The sequence below is a fragment of the Amblyraja radiata genome, chromosome 12 (assembly GCF_010909765.2).
Source record: "Amblyraja radiata isolate CabotCenter1 chromosome 12, sAmbRad1.1.pri, whole genome shotgun sequence".
In the NCBI taxonomy this organism is placed as follows: Eukaryota; Metazoa; Chordata; class Chondrichthyes; order Rajiformes; family Rajidae; genus Amblyraja; species Amblyraja radiata.
In genome coordinates, this window is record NC_045967.1 from 20,075,851 (window position 1) to 20,096,790 (window position 20,940).

The 20,940-nt window shown below is 45.8% G+C and overlaps 1 protein-coding gene across 8 annotated transcripts in view; it reads left to right on the forward strand.

Annotated features, from left to right (window-relative positions):
* Window positions 1–20,940, forward strand: part of fgf13 (fibroblast growth factor 13) — a 312,099-nt gene that overhangs the window by 284,916 nt on the left and 6,243 nt on the right. For all 8 annotated transcript variants that reach the window (XM_033030312.1, XM_033030310.1, XM_033030313.1 and 5 more), the window contains one exon: window positions 20,403–20,601. In XM_033030312.1, the coding sequence (XP_032886203.1) occupies window positions 20,403–20,601 (199 nt within the window). The remainder of the gene's footprint in view (window positions 1–20,402; window positions 20,602–20,940) is intronic.

Genomic DNA, 20,940 nt, shown 5'->3' on the forward strand with positions numbered 1-20,940 from the left:
TAAAAACCATGACCCCACATCTCCTTTAAACTCTCCCCCTTTCACTGTAAAGCTCTACCCTCTGGTCTTTGACACATCTTCAACCTGCAGTGTAAAAGCTGGGCTGTCCCTTCAAGGATTCAGGGTAAGGGACACAATGAAGGAAGCTACTCCAGCATTTTTAATGTCAGAACCTGCAGTTAACTTGCGTCTACAGGATACCAGGCCTGACTGCTTGACATGGGAATGCACCAATTTGAAGATTCCCCATCACCCATTGACATTGGGAATGGGAGGAGTGAAATCTGAATTAAAGAGAATCCTTTAAATACTCAACGGGTCATGTAGTGTGTGTGAGGACAGGAGGCTTCATTCTGGTACATCTTGCATCTGATCTGCTAAACTTTTCCAGAGTTTCAACATCTTTTGCTTTCCAATCCCAACACTGGATGGTCCTCAGATCAGTGACAGCCCAGTGGAGTGGTGGTGGGTGGCACAGTAGCGCAGCGAGTAAAGCCATATCCTTGCAGTGCCAGAAACTCAGTTTCGATCCTGACCTGTTTCTGCCTGTGTGGAGTTTGCATGGGTTTCCTGTGATTGTATGGGTTTCCGCTGGGTGCTCCGGTTTCCCCCCACATCCCAAAGACGTGCGGGTTTGTAGGTTAATTGGCCCTCTGTAAATCACTGCTCGTGTGTAGGGAGTGGGTGCGAATGTGTGATAATATAGAACTAGTGTGAATGGGTGATTGCTGGTCGGCACGGACTTGGTGGGCTCAAGGGCCTGTTTCGAAGCCGTATCTCTAATTGAAACTAAAGTAAACTACGTGGGGATGGATACAAACCTGAATAAGCTGATAATCAGCAGAAATAAAGTAATATCTGTCAGAGAACCATGAAAATATCTTGGCATTCAGAAACTTCCGGAAAAGCATGTAGGGAGTAGATGCGAAAGTGGGAGAATTAGTGAGAATGGGTGATCGATAGTCGGCGTGGTCTCAGTGGGCCAAAGGGCCCTTTTCCATGCTGTATATTTCAATTAGTGTGAGTGTTGCCAAGGGTGACTGTATTGCCAACTGCTCTCCATATCCCCATCGCCCATCCCCAAACACAATTAATAATTCCAGCCTCGTGTTTGTTGGCTGGCATCCATCAACATGACTTCTGGTTGAAACAAGGGACCTCTGCCCCTTGATCAGGTTCCAGCCTGACTGTGTTTTGGCATCAATGATCTGATTTCCTTTTGACTAGATAGGCCCTTTGATGCTGAAACTCCTTGCAGTGTAACTTGAAAGGAACTCTCTTGGGAAGCAGAACACGATCAAAATTAAAATAAATAGTCAGCATAAAGAGGAGATGTTGCGGCAGGGATAGTCCAGCATTTGGGAGGAGGTGTGTTGCTGACATTCCGCAGGCAGTGGGCGGGAAGGAGGAACATATGTAGATGATTGCATACATTAATAGGCCAAACTCAAGTACAGTAGGTAGAACAAAGGGGTAGACACAGGGTGTGGTTCTCAGCATTGTAGACCATTAGCTCAAGAGATAATGTCCACCATCCCCAATGGGGCAGGGGGAATAGGTCAATGGCCCACTTCAGTCTGAAGAAGGGTCTTGACCCGAAACATAAACCGTTCCTTCTACCCAGAGATGCTGCCTGTCCTGCTGAGATACTACAGCATTTTGTGTCTATCTTCGGTTTAAACCAGCATCTGCATTTCCTTCCGACACTATCCATGTATCTGTTCCTGAGTCAGCTGTTCCTGAGTCTGGTGGTGCGCACTTTCAAGCTTCTGTACCTTCTGCTCAACGGAGGTAGGGAGAAGAAAGAATGATCGGGACGGAACATCTTTAATTATATTGTCTGCTTTTCTAAGGCAGTGTGTGGTGTAAATGGAGTCGATGGTGGACAGTCCGGTCTATGTCACTGGGCTAAATCTACAACTCTGCAATGTTTTGAAGTTGGGCACAGATGTCCCCAAACCAAGCCAGAGCTGAACACACTTCTCGGCATCTGCATACAATGGTGTCTGTCTTGCGATTCTTGTGCTTCTGGTGGTGGAAAGATTGGTGAAAACAGGGCTGCGACGTGAGCGCTCTTCCCTTGACCCCACCACCCTAACTAACTGTGATGCCAATTTCAATAAACTATGTACCTGCACTCCTAAATCCCTCTGCTCTATAACATGCCCCAGAGCCCTGTTTAGGTCCTGCCCTTGTTAGACATGCCAAAATGCAACACCTCGCATTTCTCTGTATTAAATTGCATCAACTATTCCTCAGCCCACCTGCCTAACTGATCAAGATCAAGATCCTGCTTCAATTGTTGACAACCATCTTCACTATCTGCAACACAACCACTTTAGTGTCATCTGCAAACTGGCTAATCATGCCTTGTACGTTCTTATCTAAATCATTGATATAGATGACAAACATCAATAGGCCCAGCACTGAACCCTGAGGCACCCCACTGTGACCACTAGTCACATATCTCCAATCCGAAAAGTAATCTTCCACCGTCACACTCTGCTTCCTTCCATGAAGCTAATTTTCTATCTCTTCAGCTATCTTTCCATGGATACCATGCAATCTAACCTTCCAGAGCAGCCTACCATGCAGAACCTTGTCAAATGCCTTGCTGAAATCCATATATCCAATGTCTACAGCTCTGTCCTCATCGTCCTTTTTGATCACATCTTAAAAAAGCGTAATCAATTTTGTGAGACATAATCTTCCACGTACAAAACCATGCTGACTATTCCTAATCAGCCTTTGTCCGTCTAAATGCATGCATATCTTATCACTCAAAATACTATAGTAACTTTCCAACTACAGATGTTAGACTCACTGGCGTGTAATTCCTAGGCTTTTCCCTGCAGCCCTTCTTGAATAGAACAACATTTGCCACCCTCCAGTCTTCCGCCACCTCACCTGTATTTAATGACGATTCATTAATCTCAGCCAGGGCACCTGAAATTTCCTCTCTAGCTTCCTAAAGTGTCCTCGGATATATATGATCAAGCCTGGGCAATTTGTCTACCTTCATATGCATCAGGACCTTCCGCACCTCCTTGACCATAATATTGACTGCTCTCAATGCACTTCCATTGACAGCCCAAGTTCCCTGGTCTTCTATGTTTTTCTCCATAGTAAAAGCAGAGGAGAAAGGGCCTTGCCCTTTGGCTCCACACAGAGTTGACCGCTTTGATTCCTGAGGAGTGCCATTCCCTCTCTCGTTATCCTTTTTCTCCTAATGGACATAAACTCTCTTGGGATTGTCCTTAATATTATCTGCCAGAGCTATCTCTCCTGTCACTGTTTTGCCCTCCTGATTTCCTATTTAGCTTACTTGTCAAGGAACTTCTGAAACTGCCACAGGCCCAGGCCATTCAGTCCCTCGTGTCTACTTACCCACTCAATAAGGCCACAGCTGACCAATTATCTTGGCGTGACCTTGTATTAACCCTGTATTTCATGGTTGCCTTGACATCAAGTTGATGGATCAAAGGTCATTAAATGGTAATGTTGACTCTGGACTAACCCCCATATATCCGGTTTGATCTTCGGAGTATTTACATAATTTTCTGTTTTAATCCTGATTTCTCACATCTCATAGTCACAGAGCCATACAGCATCAAAACAGGACCTTCGGCCCAACTCATCAAGGCCGACCAAGATGCCGGATCTAAGCCAGTCACATTTGCCCACATTTGGTGCACATCCCTCAAAATGTTTCCTGTCCATGTGCCTGTCCAAATGTAGTTTTCTTCTGCCTCCCCCATTAATCTTAATAAATAAGAGCAGGAAGGGGCCATTTGGCCGCTCAAGCCTATTCTGTCAACACAATTGATTTTTTTTTAACCTCAGGACCATTTTCCTGCACTGCCCCATCTCCTTTGATTCTTCTAATATCCATAAGCTATCAATCTCTGCTTTGGCAATAAGCAGTGACTGAGTCTCTATCGCCCCCCCCAGGGTAATCATGATAACCGTTAGATCTTAAAAATCAGTTTTTAATCTCTGGAGCATAAAACCAAAACCATGCAGTGAATGATGATTTGATGAATTATTTCGTGCAAGGATTAGACATTGTTGTCTGTGATGGAGATCACTGTCCACAAGGGCCCAGGGACAACGTGATCTCCAGATTCCACCAGGAAGGGACTCTATAGATTCTAGGGGTGGCACAGAGGCACAGCTGATAGAGCTGCTGCCTCACTGCGGCAGAGACCCGGGTTCAATCCTGACCTTGTGCGGTTTGAACGTTCTTCCTGTGACCGCGTGGGTTTTCTCCGCGTGCTCCGGTTTCCTCCCACATCCCAAAGACGTGGAGATTTGTTGGTTAATTGGCTTCTCTACATTGCGCCTAGTTTGAAGGATGCAAAAGTTGGATAACTCCGAATTGTTGTGAGTGAGTGATTGATCCTCGGCATGGATTTGGTGGGCCAAAGGGCCTGTATCTATACTTTATCTCTAAACTAAACTAAACAAGAGACACAAGGAACTACAGATGCTAGAACCTTGAGCAAAAGCACAAAGTGCTGGAGGAACACAGCAAGTCAGGTAGCATCTGTGGAAGGAATTGACAGACAACATCTTGGGTCGAGTCTGAAGAAGGGTCCCGATGCAAAACGTTGTCTGTCCGTTTCACCAGCACTTTGTGTTGTGCCACCTTCCCCCTAGATCTTTTATCAGTAATGTTGTCATCAATGCCCTATGATTACAACATTTCTGACTGTCCTGAAGCATTTCTTACCTTTTATTATGTGAAAGTCATTTTGGAACCCGGCTTTAAAATCTCCCCTTATCCATCTCAGCTTCATGGAGACGAGCCCAACGTCTCTATACTTGAAGCCCCACACATCACTTCGGCACTCTCACCACAACTCCCCTGGGTGTGCTCAGAGAGGAGGATTTAATATGATGATGATGATACTTTATTGTCCATGTTCCTGGGCACAGTGAAAATCTTTGTTTTGCAATAGGCTGGTTGGACCATGAATATCCTCACCAATGTTTCTGCATGTGTTATGGACGCTGAAACAACTGCTTGGTTTGGTGCCGGTCTGCTCTCAAAGGCATGTTAGTGTCGGTCTGCTCTCAAAGGCATGTTATAATCCATTCCATCAACAGCCTCTACCCAAAGGCTTAGGTCTTGTTTTCATACTGACAGTGTTCCATAGAAACTAACCACATACATGGCAAAATTCCACAGCCGTTTCAACTGCAGTGTGAGGTGAGATTTTAGCACTGGAGCAAAACTGCTCATGAAGGTTTTAGGTTATTAGTTTTATTTAAGTATAGTGAAAAGCCTTGCTTGGCATGTTGTCCAATCAATTCAGATAATAGTATATCTAAATAAAGTCAAACTTAAGTGCAATAGGTAGATCAAGGGGAAGAATCAGAATGCAGAATATAGCTTAACGTACTGTTAACAGTACAGCAAAGTAATGGGCCCGTCCAACGTATGCGATTTTACATGTTGAAAAATTTGCAACCTCACGACCATGAAGTCGACTTCCCGGCAACCACCCGTGATCACGTGGCAACCGCATAGTCACCGGCAGTTGCCTGAAAAATTGCCTAAGTAGGACAGGCCCATAACAGGCCTTTCAGTCCAGTGTTCATGATGCACATGATGATAATTTATTTTATTCTCCACTGCCTGCTTATGGTCTATATCTCTCTATTCTCAGTATTTTTCAATATCCCTACATCTACAGTTTTTTGTGTCTCCATTTTTCAATGCTTACCAAGCCTGGAATGTCACAAGGCTTACTAAATCCCCATAAATGCCATAAAGCACAACACTGATCTCATCAATTTACTCTTCACCGTCTAATAAGAAGGATGTGACTGGGCTGCTAAGAGTGCAGAGGAGATTCACCAGGGTGTCTCCTGGATTGGAGGACTCTAGTTATGGGTGAACTCCAACCCAGTACCACAGTCTGGACAATGGCCTTTATGGAAAATTAAGACTCTATATTGCTGACAAAGTTGACTTTAAATCACACAAATTGGTGCCAGAAACATAACAAATCTTGTGCACTGTCTCAGAATGATCGACTATTCTTGCTCTCTTGTACCCAGATATGATTCGGCCAATGCAGAGTAAGATTTTTTTACTGAACTGCAAGCAAAAAAGGAATTTCACTGTACCTAGGTACGTGAGACAATAAAGAACCATTGAACCCATTGAATCCCAAAGCATTCTATTGAGTCCCAATGTTGGGCGAGTCCAGAACCAGGGGCCACAGTCTTAGAATAAAGGAGAGGCCATTTAAGACTGAGGTGAGAAAAAACCTTTTCGCCCAGAGAGTTGTGAATTTGTGGAATCCCCTGCCACAGAGGGCAGTGGAGGCCAAATCACTGGATGGATTAAAGAGGGAGCTAGATAGAGCTCTAGGGGTTAGTGGAATCAAGGGATATGGGGAGAAGGCAGGCACGGGTTATTGATTGGGGACGATCAGCCATGATCACAATGATTGGCGGTGCTGGCTCGAAGGGTCAAATGGCCTTCTCCTGCACCTATTTGCTATGTTTCTATGTTTCTACAAGTCAGTAAGACAGGATTTCCCATTAACAAAGCCCGCTGTACATCCCTTACAACACGCCCTGTTTTTCCAAGGGGAAATAAATAGTGCTCCATGGACCTTTTTCCACTATGTTTCCTCCCACTGATGCAGGACCAAACCAACCTCTTACCTGGCTGATACCCATCACCTTTCTGGATTAAGGAATCCTCATTTGCAGTCCTCCAGTCATGTGCTTCCACACACTACCAAGATGTAAAGATATCCATCAGAAACACTGCCAACCCATCTGTCTGAAGAAGGGGCCCATCCTCTAGCGTAGTCTGTCCATCCCCTCCCATCATGGTCTGAACCCCACAGAGTAACAGTCTCTATCCTGACTCAGACCACTATTGATATACACACTATGTGGTCCACTTCAAATCGGACTCCTTTCCATTCTTCTGGCCTTTCCCCATCAGACATGCTACTAATAATAAAAAAAACATTGTAGCGCACCAATTCCAGACAAAGTCCAATGTCCGCAATAAGGCAGAATGAATCAGATAGTACACTAGCTTGCGGAAAGACCATTCAGAAGCCTGATAACATGAGGAAGAAGCTGCCCAAGTCTGGTGATGCGCACTTTCGAGTTTCTTTACCTTCTACCCGATGGGAGCGGGTAGAAGAAATGACCAGGGTGGGACAAGTCTTTGATTATGTTGGCTGCTTTTCTGAGGCAGCATGAGGTATAGAATCTGGTCTGTATGATGGACTAGACTACATCTACAACTCTCTGTAATTTCATTCGGTCTTGAGCAGACCTGATCGCAAACCAAGCTGTGATGCAGCCGACACTATGCTTCCCATGAACACTACCTGTTGGAAGATGTAGCATTTGGTGACGTGCAGGGAGCCCAGTGTCTGAAATAAGTTTTTTTTATTAGAAGCAATTGTACAAAGATAAAACATTCGGCATCTAAGATTATACAATTATTGTACAGCTTCATTTTTAACCTTATAACCTGAAAATGAAAAAAAAAAGAAAAAGAGAACAAGAAAGGGAAAAAGTGAGAAGTGAAAAGATAGCTCGAAAAAGAACAAAGGAAAGACCCCTAAACTACCAAAGTAGTGTGGCCATAAAATATAGAGATAAGAAAAGAGAAAAAGAAAGGTGGAGATATACCTGTCCCTCATTCCCCCCCCCCCCCCCCCCCCCTCCCCTGCCCACCTCACCCAGCCCGGCATCGGATTTAAATTTGAATCTGTGTTGCGCCATGCTATTCTTGTGCATGGTGAAGGGTGAATTCGGTGAAGGGTGTCCATGTCTTGAGAAATTGTTCTGTTTTTTTTCTGCCAAACAAGCCTAATGTTTTCCAGATGTAGTGTCTCGGACATGTTTATGATCCACATCTTCACTATAGGGACTGTTGTCTGTTTCCAAAATTTAAGTATTAGTTTTTTCGCCGTTATCAGGCCATAATTAAGGAAATGTCTTTAAAATACTGTTAGCTCAGAACAGGCCTCTGGCATACCTAGTGTGATCAATTTTATGTCGGGATCCAATTTTATTTTAAGTATTTTAGAAAAGATATCAAAAATTCCCCTCCAGAAGCTTTGTAATTTTGTACAGGAAGCAAAGGAATGTGTTATGGTTGCTTCTTGGAGGAGACATTTATCACAAATAGGAGAGACATTTGGGAAGATCTTATTCAATTTAGACTTTGAGTAATAAAGTCTATGCAGTATTTTAAATTGTATTAGCGAATGCCTAACATTAAGAGAACAGTAGTGTTTATATAGAAGGCTTTCCTCCCAACTATCCTTTGAAATTGTTATACCCAATTTGTCTTCCCAAGCTGGCCTAATTATTTCCGACGATGGAATATGTAAATTTAAAAGGGTAATATAAAGGTACGATATTAACTTATTTGAATCCGACTTTCTATTCATGCATTCATCTAGTATATCTGGACCCATAGATTGACAATCTTGGGTGTGTATTTTCACATAGTCTCGTATTTGAAGATATCTGAAGTATTGACTACCTTTCAAATGATATTTCGACTGTAATTCTTGAAACGAGAGGAGGGTCCCCATCTCGTAAAGGTCTCCCAGCTTTTTAATTCCGAAGCTTTCCCATTGTGTAAACGGCTTGTCTAAAGTAGACGGTTTAAACGAGGGATTATTGGCGACAGGTAAGAGGAGAGATAATAACAATTTGATGTTGTGGTAGAGACTATGATCCCTCATGAGGTTGTGTGGAATTTCTCCCTTTAACCTCCCACCACTCCATCAGGCTAGAAACTAACGTCAGTTACATTTTTTCCCCCAGTTTTCTTGCCCCTATTACAATCAGTCAGAAGAAGGGTCCTGACCCAAAACATTACCTGCCCTTTCCCTCCACAGAGCTCCTCCAGCACTTTGTGTTTTGCTCGGGGTTTCCAGTATCTGCAGGTCCTTGTATCTCAGATATTTCTGTTTGTGATCAAGGCCTCCTTCGACATGATACATCCCTGCTGGTTCTATAAGGTTTGGGTCCAAAGTATATGATACAGCATGGGTGGCACTTGTTTTAAATGATCACAGCCTTCATTCCTCTTCTTTGCAAAGAAAATATAACCAAGTCATTTTACAAGGTGCTAATCGGCATGATTATTAATAGTTTGACAGTGAGCTTGATCCTCACACTTATTGAACTGTATTACAAATCAAACTCAAACCACACTCACCTGTTTCCACCGATTACTGGCTAGGCTTTGTCCCACCTCCACCTTTCTGTTCCCTACTACAATCAGTTTAAATAAGGTACGCAACCCAAAACGTAAGTTGTCTATTTCCTCCACAGATGCTGCCTGACATTTCCTCCAGCACTTTGTGTTTTGCTCAAAATTCCAGAACCTGCAGTGTCTTGTGTCTCTTTGACCATCTTGCTTCTCTTGGCCATCACTCTCCATGAACAGCAGAGTGGCTTTTTGGCCAACTCCTGCTTCTAAGAAGAAAGGTCTGTAGAAAGGTCGTGAGCCAATCCATGTTTTCCAGAGACGCTGCCTGACCTGCTGAGTTACTCCAGCACTTTGTGCTTTTTTTTGTAAACTAAACCTGCAGTTAATCGTGTCTACATTTTCCTGCTCCTATTTCTTTTGTTGCTATTATGCTAAATTAAATTATTCAGTACCTGGTATGTTTGATTAATGGGCTGTCATGCAACATAGAGACAGTTCCTTTGGCTCACCAAGTCCACATGTGTTGAAGTGATGCTGTACAAGGGATGAACATCACAGAAATAATGCTGCATCTTTCTCTCTTTGAAACTGTTACTGTTATATTTCACGTGATGAATTCCAGACCACTGAAACACTCTTGATGGTCCCATCTCCCTCCCAACCACCAATGCTTGAGAGAAAGCAATCCAAGTTTATGCAATCGCTCCTTGAAGCTCCTAGTGAAGATAGACACAAAAAGCTGGAGTAGCTCAGCGGGACAGGCAGCATTTCTGGAGAGAAGGAATGGGTGACATTTGGGGTCGAGACCCTTCTTCAGACTGAAACTCTTCTGCACTTTGTCCAAAGCTTCTGACATTACCATGTAATCATACCTTTGATGACACTCCTCCGATGCACCTTGACTATATTAAATTGTCATTATAATCAAAATCAACGGCGTGCTTCAAATTCACTTGTGTCCATCTGTGAGAGTAGACCGAGGTCTTGCAGAAAAACCTCTTGCAGAAAAAAGTCCTCTGATATTCCATATTCACAAGGAACTGCAGATTCTGGTTTACAATGAAAGACACAAAGTGCTGGAGTAACTCTGGAGAACATGAATAGATGACATTTTGTGTTGGGATCCTTCTTTAGACTAGATTAGTCTGAAAGAGGGTGCCACCCCGAGACGTCACCTATATATGTTCTCCAGAGATGCTGCCTGACCTGCTGTGTTACTCTGTGTCCTCGGATATTGCAATAACCTCTCAATGTGTGAGTGGATCCAATCATAGAGAATTACTGGCAGTGGTTAGGGATCAGGAATTATATCCAGCCCTGAGACAGGATCTAGATCAGAGCCGCTAGGTTCCTGCAGCAGGTTGGATTTTTGCATTGGATCTACTCTGTTGGGTGAAGGTATGTGATTTGAGCAGTGAATTGCTGTAATAATCAATTGCCCATTTAATTACTGACAATGTTTGTAACTCATACTCTGCAATGATTTTAGGCATTTTATTAATGGATTCAGAATTGCCTGGGCTAGTTATTGATCACACACCAGCTTTGTAAGCTTTGCTGGTCTGGCGCGAAATCTGAAGGAAAATTACGCCATGTAATCAGGTTGCTGCTTTCTCAACAAGACGGTCAGCATCTGATGAGAGGGCATCGTCAGTCTCCAGCCGGCGAACTTATCCCGCTGGTCTTCAAACAGGGTGCCACGTGGCTCAGTGGTAGAGTTGCTGCCTCACAGTGCCAGAGACCCGGGTTCAAACATAACTACGGTGTTGTCTGTTCGGAGTTTGTATGTTCTCTCTATGACTGCGTGGATTTTCTCCAGGCTTTGTAGGTTAATTGACTTTGGTAAATTTTTAAACTATCCCTAGTGTGTAGAATATTGTTAGTGTACAGGGTTATTGGTGGTCGTTGCAGACTCGGTGGTTCGAAGGGCATGTTTCCGCGATTTATCTCTAAAGTCTAAAGGTCTAAAAAGATATTCACCCACTCCATGGTGTGAGTACACAGGATAGATCTTCAACTTTCTCTGTTTCGCTGGCCCGCGGCAGCCTGGCCCGCGGCAGCCTGAAGCCGCGGTCTGCAGAGCTCCAGCTGGCACGGCGACAGGAGCCTGGGATCCCTTGTTGGGGACTCGGGAGGAGAAGAGCTCTGACCACCGGCCCGCGGCCTACTTCTACCGCGGGCGCGGCGTGGACTTACCATCAGGAGCAGGGTCCCTCGCCGGGCACCCCTGGAGGTGAACTTCGACCACCAGCCCTGCGGTCTGCGGTGCTTCTGGCTGCGGCACGGCAGGAACTTTAAATCTCCGACCGCCAGCCTGCGGCCTACACCAACCTGAAGCCCCGGTCTCCGGTGGGGGGAGGCACCGTTTCAGGACTTACCTTGACTTTCATTCATCTGGACGCCCGCAGCGGCGGCTGTGGAGGGTTGAGGTCCCGACCACGGGGGGAAATGGAGGAGGATTGGCCAAATTTTGTGCCTTCCACCACAGTGATGAATGCTGTGGTGGATGTTTGTGTTAAATTCATTGTGTTTTTGTGTGCTCTTTTTCATTGTACCGCTGCTGGCAAATTCATTTCACTTGCACTTTATGTGCAAGTGACGAATAAAACTGATTGTATTGATTGTATTGTAAATGTTCAGACTGAACTTTCCTGAAAGTTCAGCTAAAGAGAAAAACTTATATTTTCATGACCTGCACATGACACTCATCACCTCACAGCCTGTGTGAAACTAGATGAACAGTCAATTTGTTTAGGAAGGAACTACAGATGCTGGTTTGCACCAAAGGTAGACGCAAAATGGTGGAGTAACTCTGCAGGTCAGGCCGCATTTCAGGAGAAAAGGTATAGGTGATGTTTCAGGTCGAGACCCTTCTTCAGACTGAGTTATGGGAGAGGGAAATTAGTGATTTGAATAGGTACATAGAACAAATGAATGAAAGATATGCAAAAAGTAGTGATGATCAAGGAAAGGTGGAGCCCACAATGGTTCATTGTTGGCTGTAGAGAAGGTGATAACGAGTGATACAAACAGTAGAACTTAACAGGACAACTGTTAAATTAGTACGACAATAAGGGTGGGGGAGAAACGGAGAGAGAGGGGATACAAGGGTTACTTGAAGTTAGATCAATCAATATTCAAACCACAGGGTTGGAAGTTGTCCAAACAAATGAGGTGCTGTTCCTCCAATTTGTGTTTGGTCTCACTCAGACAGTGGAGGAGGCCCAGGAGGGAATTGTCAGCGTGGGAATGGGAAGCGGAGTTAAAGCGATTGGCAACCGGGCAATTGCCTAGGTCAAGACGTACTGAGCGAAGGTGCTTTGTCACGCCGATATATAGGAGTCCACACCTGGAACAGCGGATACAATAGATGATGTTGGAGGAGGTACGTGAACCTCTGCCTCACCTGCAAGGACTGTCGGGGTCCCTGGCCAGAGTCGAGGGAAGAGGTATAGGAGGTATAAGTAAACTATTGTTTAGTTTAGATATACAGCATGGAAACTGGCCCTTCGGCTACCGAGTCCACGCTGACCGTCGATCACCCGTTCACACTGGTTCTACATCGTCCCACTTCCTCATCCACCCCCTACACCCTAGCGGCAATTTACTGCGGCTGATTAACCTACAAACTGATACTTCTTTGAAGAAAAGCGACGCACCCAGAGAAAACCCGGGGGAACATGGAAACTCCACATAGATAGCACTCAAGGTCTGGATCGAATCCGGGTCTCTGGCACTATGAGGCAGCACCTGTACAGTTGCGCCCCTGTGACGCCTTTACTTATAATATTGGAGCAATTTTCATGACCTGCAGGTGAGACCCATCACCTCACATCTTGTTAAAAACTGGATGAACAGTCTCTTTGTGTACAACAAGCTTCCCAAAGGAGCAATACGATCCTGATGTTGCATGAGGATCATGTAGGATGGCACGGTGGCGCAGCATCGGAGACCCGGGTTCAATTCCAACTACAGGTGCTTGTGTGTACGGAGTTTGTACGTTCTCCCCATGACCTACGTGGGTTTTCTCTGAGATCTTTGGTTTTCTTCCCACACTCAAAAGACGTACAGGTATGTATGTTAATTTGCTTGGTGTGTGTGTAAATTGTCCCTAGTGTGTGTAGGATAGTGTTAATGTGCGGGGATCGCTGGTCGGCATGGACTCAGTGGGACGAAGGGCCTGTTTCCGCGCTGCATCTCCAAACTAAACTAAATTGCGTGTTCCCAAAGCTACAAGAACATCTTGCCCGTCCTTCACCCTGCCTCTACCTGCCCCACTCTAACATCACCCAGACTGACCCTCCAGCAATGCTACACTCCCTCAACGCTGGATGGCCACAACTGAGTGTCAGCCTGGGTGTGTGGGCTATGGGACCTGAACACAAGTCTGGTGGAACTGGAGGGGAACCAATATCCAAGCAGGGACGATCGCTGCCGCGACTAGAGAGGGTTTAAAATAGTGGCTGGGACAAGAGTAACGAGTGTTCAATGATCATATTTACCGAACATAGAACAATAACATTCTTATTTGCAGCAGCATAATAGGCCTATAAACCCAGTACACATGGATGAATATGGAATAACCAAAAATTCAACAAATTAATTACCCCAATTCTAGTGCAAAAAAGTCCGAGGTCTTTCGTTCAACCAAAGACAGTCTGTAGATTAGAGTTGAGATTAGTGTTGTGTTGTGTTCAAGAGACTGATCGTTTAGGTTTAGGTTTATTATTGTCAAGTGTATTGAGGTAAAGTGCAAACCTATCCACATTGGATAATACCATACATAAATACAATCATGACAAACTCATACTATAGGTGGAGCAACGGGGAAGGTATAGAGTGCAGAATATAGTTCTCAGCATTGTAGCGCAACAGTTCCAGAGGCAAAGTCTGCAATGGGGTAGAGATGAATCAGAGAGTACCCTAGCTAATGGAAGGACCATTCAGAAGCCCAGTAACAGAGGGGAAGAAGCTGTTCCTGAGTCTGGTGGTGATTTGGACAGTGCCCCCACTTATAGATTGTTGAGAAGAAGCTCCAGATGCTGAAACCTTGAGCAAAACACAAAGTGCTGGAGGAACTCAGCAGGTCAGGCAACATCTGTGGAGAGAATGGACAAGCGACATTTTGGGGTGGGACCCTTCTTCAGACTGAGTATCATCTGAAGAAGTGTTCCGACCCAAAACATCATGTGTCTGTTCCCTCCCCAGTGGCTGCCTGACACACTGAGTTCCTCCAACACTTTGTGTTTTGCTCAACAATAACAAAGGTGCATTCCCTCTGATGGGATTACAGATTATAGTCTCTCTATGTCTGTCATCTCTCTATGACGGGTCAGGTCGGGGGGAGGTCCCTCCACCACGGGTACCATGTAATCCCGCGCTACCTACTCCATGGTCTGATAGTCGGCGACTAAACTGTCTCCCCCACCTGGTTTGCCAGGTGAGGAGGAGGCTGTGGACTCCCAGCAGGACCAAAAACAAGACCTGTCAAAGGGCGGATGAGCTTCTAGCGAGCCAACGGACATCCACACTTCAATAGAAGTTGCGATCACTGTCGTACATAGCATTGTAAGGAATGATGATAAAGCACACACACCAAAATCCTACACTCCAATGGCGGAAGTCCGCAGAAACTGGAGGACAGACTGGTGCGTCCGTCACCATTCCCGTTGGACGTCCCACTGCATATTTTCAATGATGATGAATATGACTGTATGACCATGCTGAAAGCTGGGGCATGAATGAGCAATCATGTGATCTTGTCCAGCACCTAGTTTGTGTTTTATTTCTTTGTACCTGCGGCGATCAGCTTTTGACAGCTTCATTCTCCTGCCCCACCCACTTACTGCAAGAACTAGATGTCAGACCAGCTTCCAAGATGGTGTACGAGTGGTTGCTGGTGAGAGATTCCTGACAAGTTGCCCATTCCGAGATCAATGCCTCTTGACATCTCAACGAGGTCCACTTCAGCCCCAGCATTTAGTCTAACATTCAGCGTTTAGGTACAGAAGTGTGAAAATGCAAGCCTCCAGATTCAGAGACAGTTTCATCCCAGTTGTTATCAGGCAACTGATCCGTCCTATCACCATCTAGAGAGCTACTATCTACCTCATTGGAGCCCCTCGGACTATCTTTAATCGGACTTTATCTTGGACTAAACGTTATTCTTTATATCATGTATTTGTACACTGTGGACGGCTTGATTGTAATCATGTATAATCTTTCCGCTGACTAGTTAGCATGCAACAAAAAGCTTTTCACTGTACCTCGATACACATGACAATAAACTAAACTAAACTAAACTAACTGCATGCCCAGGGCTGCTGAACATCCTCGGGAACTCAAAGCAGAATCATCTGTCATTTCTCACTCCCCCTGGCCAGGACCATTCTAGAGTGCAATCACCTAGATTAACAGTCATAAAGTCACACAGGACGGAAACAGGCCCTTCAACCCAACTCGTCCAGGCTGACCAAGATGCCCTATCTAAGCTAGTCTCACCTGCCCACATTTGGCCCATATCCCTCTCCTATCCATGTACCTGTCCAAATGTCTTTTAAATGTTGTGATAGTACCTAACTCAACTACCTCCTCTGGCAGCTCGTTCCATACACCCACCACCCTCTGTGTGAAAAAGTTGCCCATGAGTGATGTATTAAATCTAGCCCCTCTCACATTAAACCTATGTCCTCTGGTTCTTGATTCCCCTTCCCTGGGTAAAATACTCTGACAATTCACCGTATCTAGTCCCTTCATGAACAACTTCTCCCAGGATGCTGCCTGATCCGCTGAGTTACTCCAGCACCTTTTTTGCTTGTAAACCAGCATCTGCAGTTCCTTGGTTCTACATTAATCAGAGGCAGTCAGCCTGGCTATGTTTAGCTGAGATCTTATCTGACCAATCTGACTGAATGTTTCAAAGAGGTGACAACAAGTTTTGATGAGCACAGGAGCAAATCGCAGGTCACTGCCACAGAAATTCATCAACAAACGACAGCAAAAAAGAAGATAGACACAAAAAGCTGGAGGAACTCAGTGGCACAGGCATCGTCTCTGGAGCGAAGGAATGGGTGACGTTTCGGGTCGAGATCCTTCTTCCCACTGGTTAGGGATAAGGGAAACGAGAGATATAGAAGATGATGTGGAGAGATAAAGAACAATGAATGAAAGATATGTAAAAAGGTAGCTGTTTGTAGGATGAAAATGAGAAGCTAGTGCGACTTGGGTGGGGGATGGATAGAGAGAGAGGGAATGCCGGGGCTACCTGAAGTGAGATAAATCAAAATTCATGTCACTATTTTGCCCAAGTGAAATACTGTGTGAAATGCTGTTCCTCCAATTTGCGTTCAGCCTCACTCTGACAATGGAGGAGATCGATGACAGAAAGGTCTGTGTAGGAAGGGGAAGGAGAATTAAGGTGTCCAGCAACCGGGAGATCAGGTTGGTTCAGGCGGGCTGAGCGAAGGTGTTCCACGAAATGATCGCCCAGTCTGCGTTTGATCTCGCCGATGTATAAGAGTCCACATCTTGAACAATCGATACAGTAGATAAGGTTGGAGGAGGTGCAAGTGAACCTCTGTCTAACCTGAAAGGACTTCTCCTTTGACTTCTCCCACTTCCCCCAAGTCCAAGGCGTAGCTATGGGCACCTGCAAGGTCCCCAGCTATGCCTGCCTCTATGTAGGGCACATTGAATATTCCCTGTTCCAGGCATACACTGGCCCTATCCCCCAAACTCTATCTCCGTTACAGTGATCACTGCATCAGGATGAATTAACCAGGGAGTTGCGGAGGAACCAGTCTCTGCAGAAGGCGGAAAGAGGCGGAGATGGGAAAATGTGGCTCATGGCCACATTTGTGGCTCATACATGAGGTAGCATGAGGGAGCATGGGTACAGGAGGTAGCACCTCCTGCACCCATGCAGAACTCAAGGACTTCATCAACTTCACCACCAATTTTCATCCTGCACTCAAATTTACTTGCACCATCTCCAACACCTTCATCCCCTTTCTTGATCTCACAGTCTACATCACAGGAAATGGACTAGTGACTGATGCCTATTACAAACCCGCTGACTCCCACAGCTATCTCAACTACACTTCTTCCCACTGTGCTTCCTGCAAAGACTCTATCCCCTACTCCCAATTCCTCCGTCTACACCGTATCTGCGCCCAAGATGAGGTGTTCTATACTAGGACATCCGAGATGTTCTCAACCTTAGGGAATGGAGATTCCCCTCTCCCATCCACCCTATCAGCCGTCGCATACAACTTATAATCCTCCGAAATTTCCGCCACCTCCAGCGGGATCCCACCACGAGCCACATTTTTCCATCTCCACCCCTTTCCGCCTTCCGCAGAGACTGGTCCCTCCGCAACTCCCTGTTTAACTCATCCCTTCCCACCCAAACCATCCTCTCCCCAGGCACCTTCCCCTGCAACCACAGAAGATGTAACACCTGTCGCTATACCTCCTCCCTCGACTGTCCAAGGACCCCGACAGTCCTTTCAGGTTAGACAGAGGTTCACTTGCACTTCCCCCAACCTCATCTACTGTCTCCATTGTTCAAGATGTGGACTCATATACATCGGCGAGACCAAACACAGACTGGGCGATCGTTTCACGGAACACCTTCGCTCAGCCCGCCTGAACTACCTGATCTTCCGGTTGCTGGACACTTTAATTCTCCTTCCCATTCGTACACAGACCTTTCTGTCCTGTCTCCTCCATTGTCAGAGTGAGGCAAAATGCAAATTGGAGGAACAGCATCTCATATTTTGCTTGGACAGCTTACAGCCCAGTGGTATAAATATTGATTTCTCTCACTTCAGGCAGCCTCAGCATTTCCTCTCTCTCTGTCCCTCCCCCACCCAAGTCGCACTAGTTTCTCATTTTCACCCTACAAACAGCTAACAATGGCCTGTTTTCTTTATCATTGCTACTTTTTTGCATATCATTTCATTGTACTTCTTCTCCCCACATCACCATCGTTTCTCTCATCCTTAATCAGTCTGAAGAAGGGCCTCGACCCGAAACGTCACCCATTCCTTCTCTCCAGAGATGCTGCCTGTCCTGCTGTGTTAAGGGACTGGCCCACTTGGGCGTCATTTGCGCTTCATTTACGCAGCATAATTTACGCGTCACAACGCACGACTCATGCGTCGTGACGCACACGTGATGACGCATTACGCGCACATGGTGTGCATGACTCGCGCACGGTGCGTGGTGACATAGGCAGTGACGGGCGATCACGGGCAGCGCCCCAGGATTTTGTGATGTACAAAATCTTTGCGCGCCATATGCATGACGTGCAAATGACGCCCAAGTGGGACAGGCCCTTTCCTCCAGCTTTTTGTGTCTATCTTCGGTTTAAACCAGCATATGCAGTTCCTTCTTACACACAACAGCAAAATGGAGACACATGAATAGCAGATGCGGGAATCGGGAGCAAAAAAAACACGCGCTTGCTTGTGACAAGATTACCGATAAAAGATCTAGCAGGAAGATGGCACCACACAAAGCGCTAGTGGAACTCAGCTGGTCAGGCAGCATCTATGGAGGGAATGGACAGGCAACGTTTCGGGTCAGGATCCTTTACCTCAGACAGGCGTTGTGCATTTTAGAAGTCCTTTCCTGGAACGTAGATCGACGGGGAGGGTTGTTTTGCATTTGTGATTTTCCCTGGAGGAGTGAAATAAGGAGAGTTGGCATTCTACAAAGCAGATTTGCAAGGACATAAATCATACTGTGAATTGGTTGACTAACGGCACCCACTGTGCAGCTGTAGATTCCAACTCTTTGTCTATGCGAGCTGTGATGGATGCTTCACTTTCAGGCGGCGGTGAGATAATTGGCCTGGAGCAACCTCCCCTGGCGGGAGTGTGGAGGGCGTGGGGTGGAGTGTGTATCCTCCAGTGTCTGACACAAGGAGGGCATCTCTACCCACTAGCTTTATCAGAGGTTGGTGTGAAATAGGCTGCTGCTTCACAGCACCTGGGTTCGATCCGGACCTCAGCTGCTGTCTGTGTGGAGTTTGCATGTTCTCCCTGTGATCACATGAGTTCCCTCCGGGAGCTCCGGTTTCCTCCCACATCCCAAAGACGCTCGGGTTTGTAAGTTAATTGGCTTCTGTAAATTGCCCCTAATATGCAGGGAATGGATGCAAAAAGTGGGATAACACGCAACTAGTGCGAATGGGTGGTCCATGGACTCGGTGAGCCGAAGGGTCTGTTTCTGTGCTGTATCTGTAAACTAAATCCTGGCTGGACATTGAACTGTTGTGCTTACATGTGTGTTTATGTAACTTTAAAAACAGACGTGCTTCCAACAAGGATGTGAGAGATGCAGAGAGATATGGACCCAATGCAGGCAGGTGGGGATTAGCAGTGATAGACATCACAATCAGCTTCGATGAGATGGGCTGGAGGGCCTGTTTCTGTGGCTGTGCATTGCGATGACTCCTGATGTAAATTTAACTTACCTTTTCCTATCTACTGCGACCTACTGCTCTAATACCAGAGATTGAAGGGAGGATGGTTGTCCCAATAAACAACATTAAACTCCTCTGTGCCTCCTGAAGAAGAAGAGGGCTTCCACTTGAACCAGGAAGTCCTTAGGCACTGCAAGGAATGTCTCAGAAGGGTTGTAAGGAGTGTGGGAGAGTGCACCCATCAGTTTAGCCCCACTGCCACCATAGTTCCTCTGGGTGGAAAATTCTGCAAGAACTCTCCCACTAATGGAAACATAGTGTCCTTGCCAGCTCTGTCCAGGACTTTCATTGTGCAAATGGATAAGGTAGCTAACTGTACGCAGGGAGCAGCCACCTCCAGCTGTCAAATGAAAAACATGGTTCAAACATGGTAATACAAGGAACTGCAGATTGCCGGTTCACTAAAATAACACAAAGTACTGGAGTAACTCAGCGGGTCAGGCAGCATCTCTGGAGAACATGGATAGGCCATAATTTTATATACTTCTAATAGGAATCTGAAGAAGGGTCTCATCCTGGAACGTGTCCTCCAGAGGTGTCCTCCAGAGATACTGCCTGATCCGCTGAGATACTCTCGCACCATGTGCCTTTTTTTACAGAATCATGTAAAAAATGTCTTGGCACACAATAACTTTCTCTGAGAAACTGTGGATTGTGTGAAAAAGTTAACGTCTCCTCTGTTTTTTTCTCTTTGAACAGGAACACTTCACCCCCGAATGCAGGTTCAAAGAGTCAGTGTTTGAAAACTACTATGTGACCTACTCGTCTATGTTGTACCGACAGCAGCAATCTGGCAGAGGCTGGTATCTGGGTCTCAACAAGGATGGTGAGATCATGAAGGGCAATCACGTGAAGAAAAACAAACCAGCCGCCCACTTCCTCCCCAAACCGCTAGAAGGTGAGGCTTTTTTTCGCCATGTACACCAGCACTATCCTACACGCTAGGGACAATTTACAATTTACAGAAGCCAATTAACCTACAGACTTGCACGCCTTTGGAGTGTGGGAGGAAACCGGAGCACCCGGAGAAAACCCACAAGGTCACAGGGAGAACGTACAAACTCCGTACAGACAGCACTCGTAGTCAGGATCGAACCCGGGTATCTGGCACTGTAAGGCAGCGACCCTACCACTGCTGGTGCTGTAAGGCCACAACTCTATCACTGTGCCACCCCCTAGGTTCACTAGCCTTTGTCCAACTATCTGTCTGTCAGAATCCCCCTCGCCTGTGTTTGCC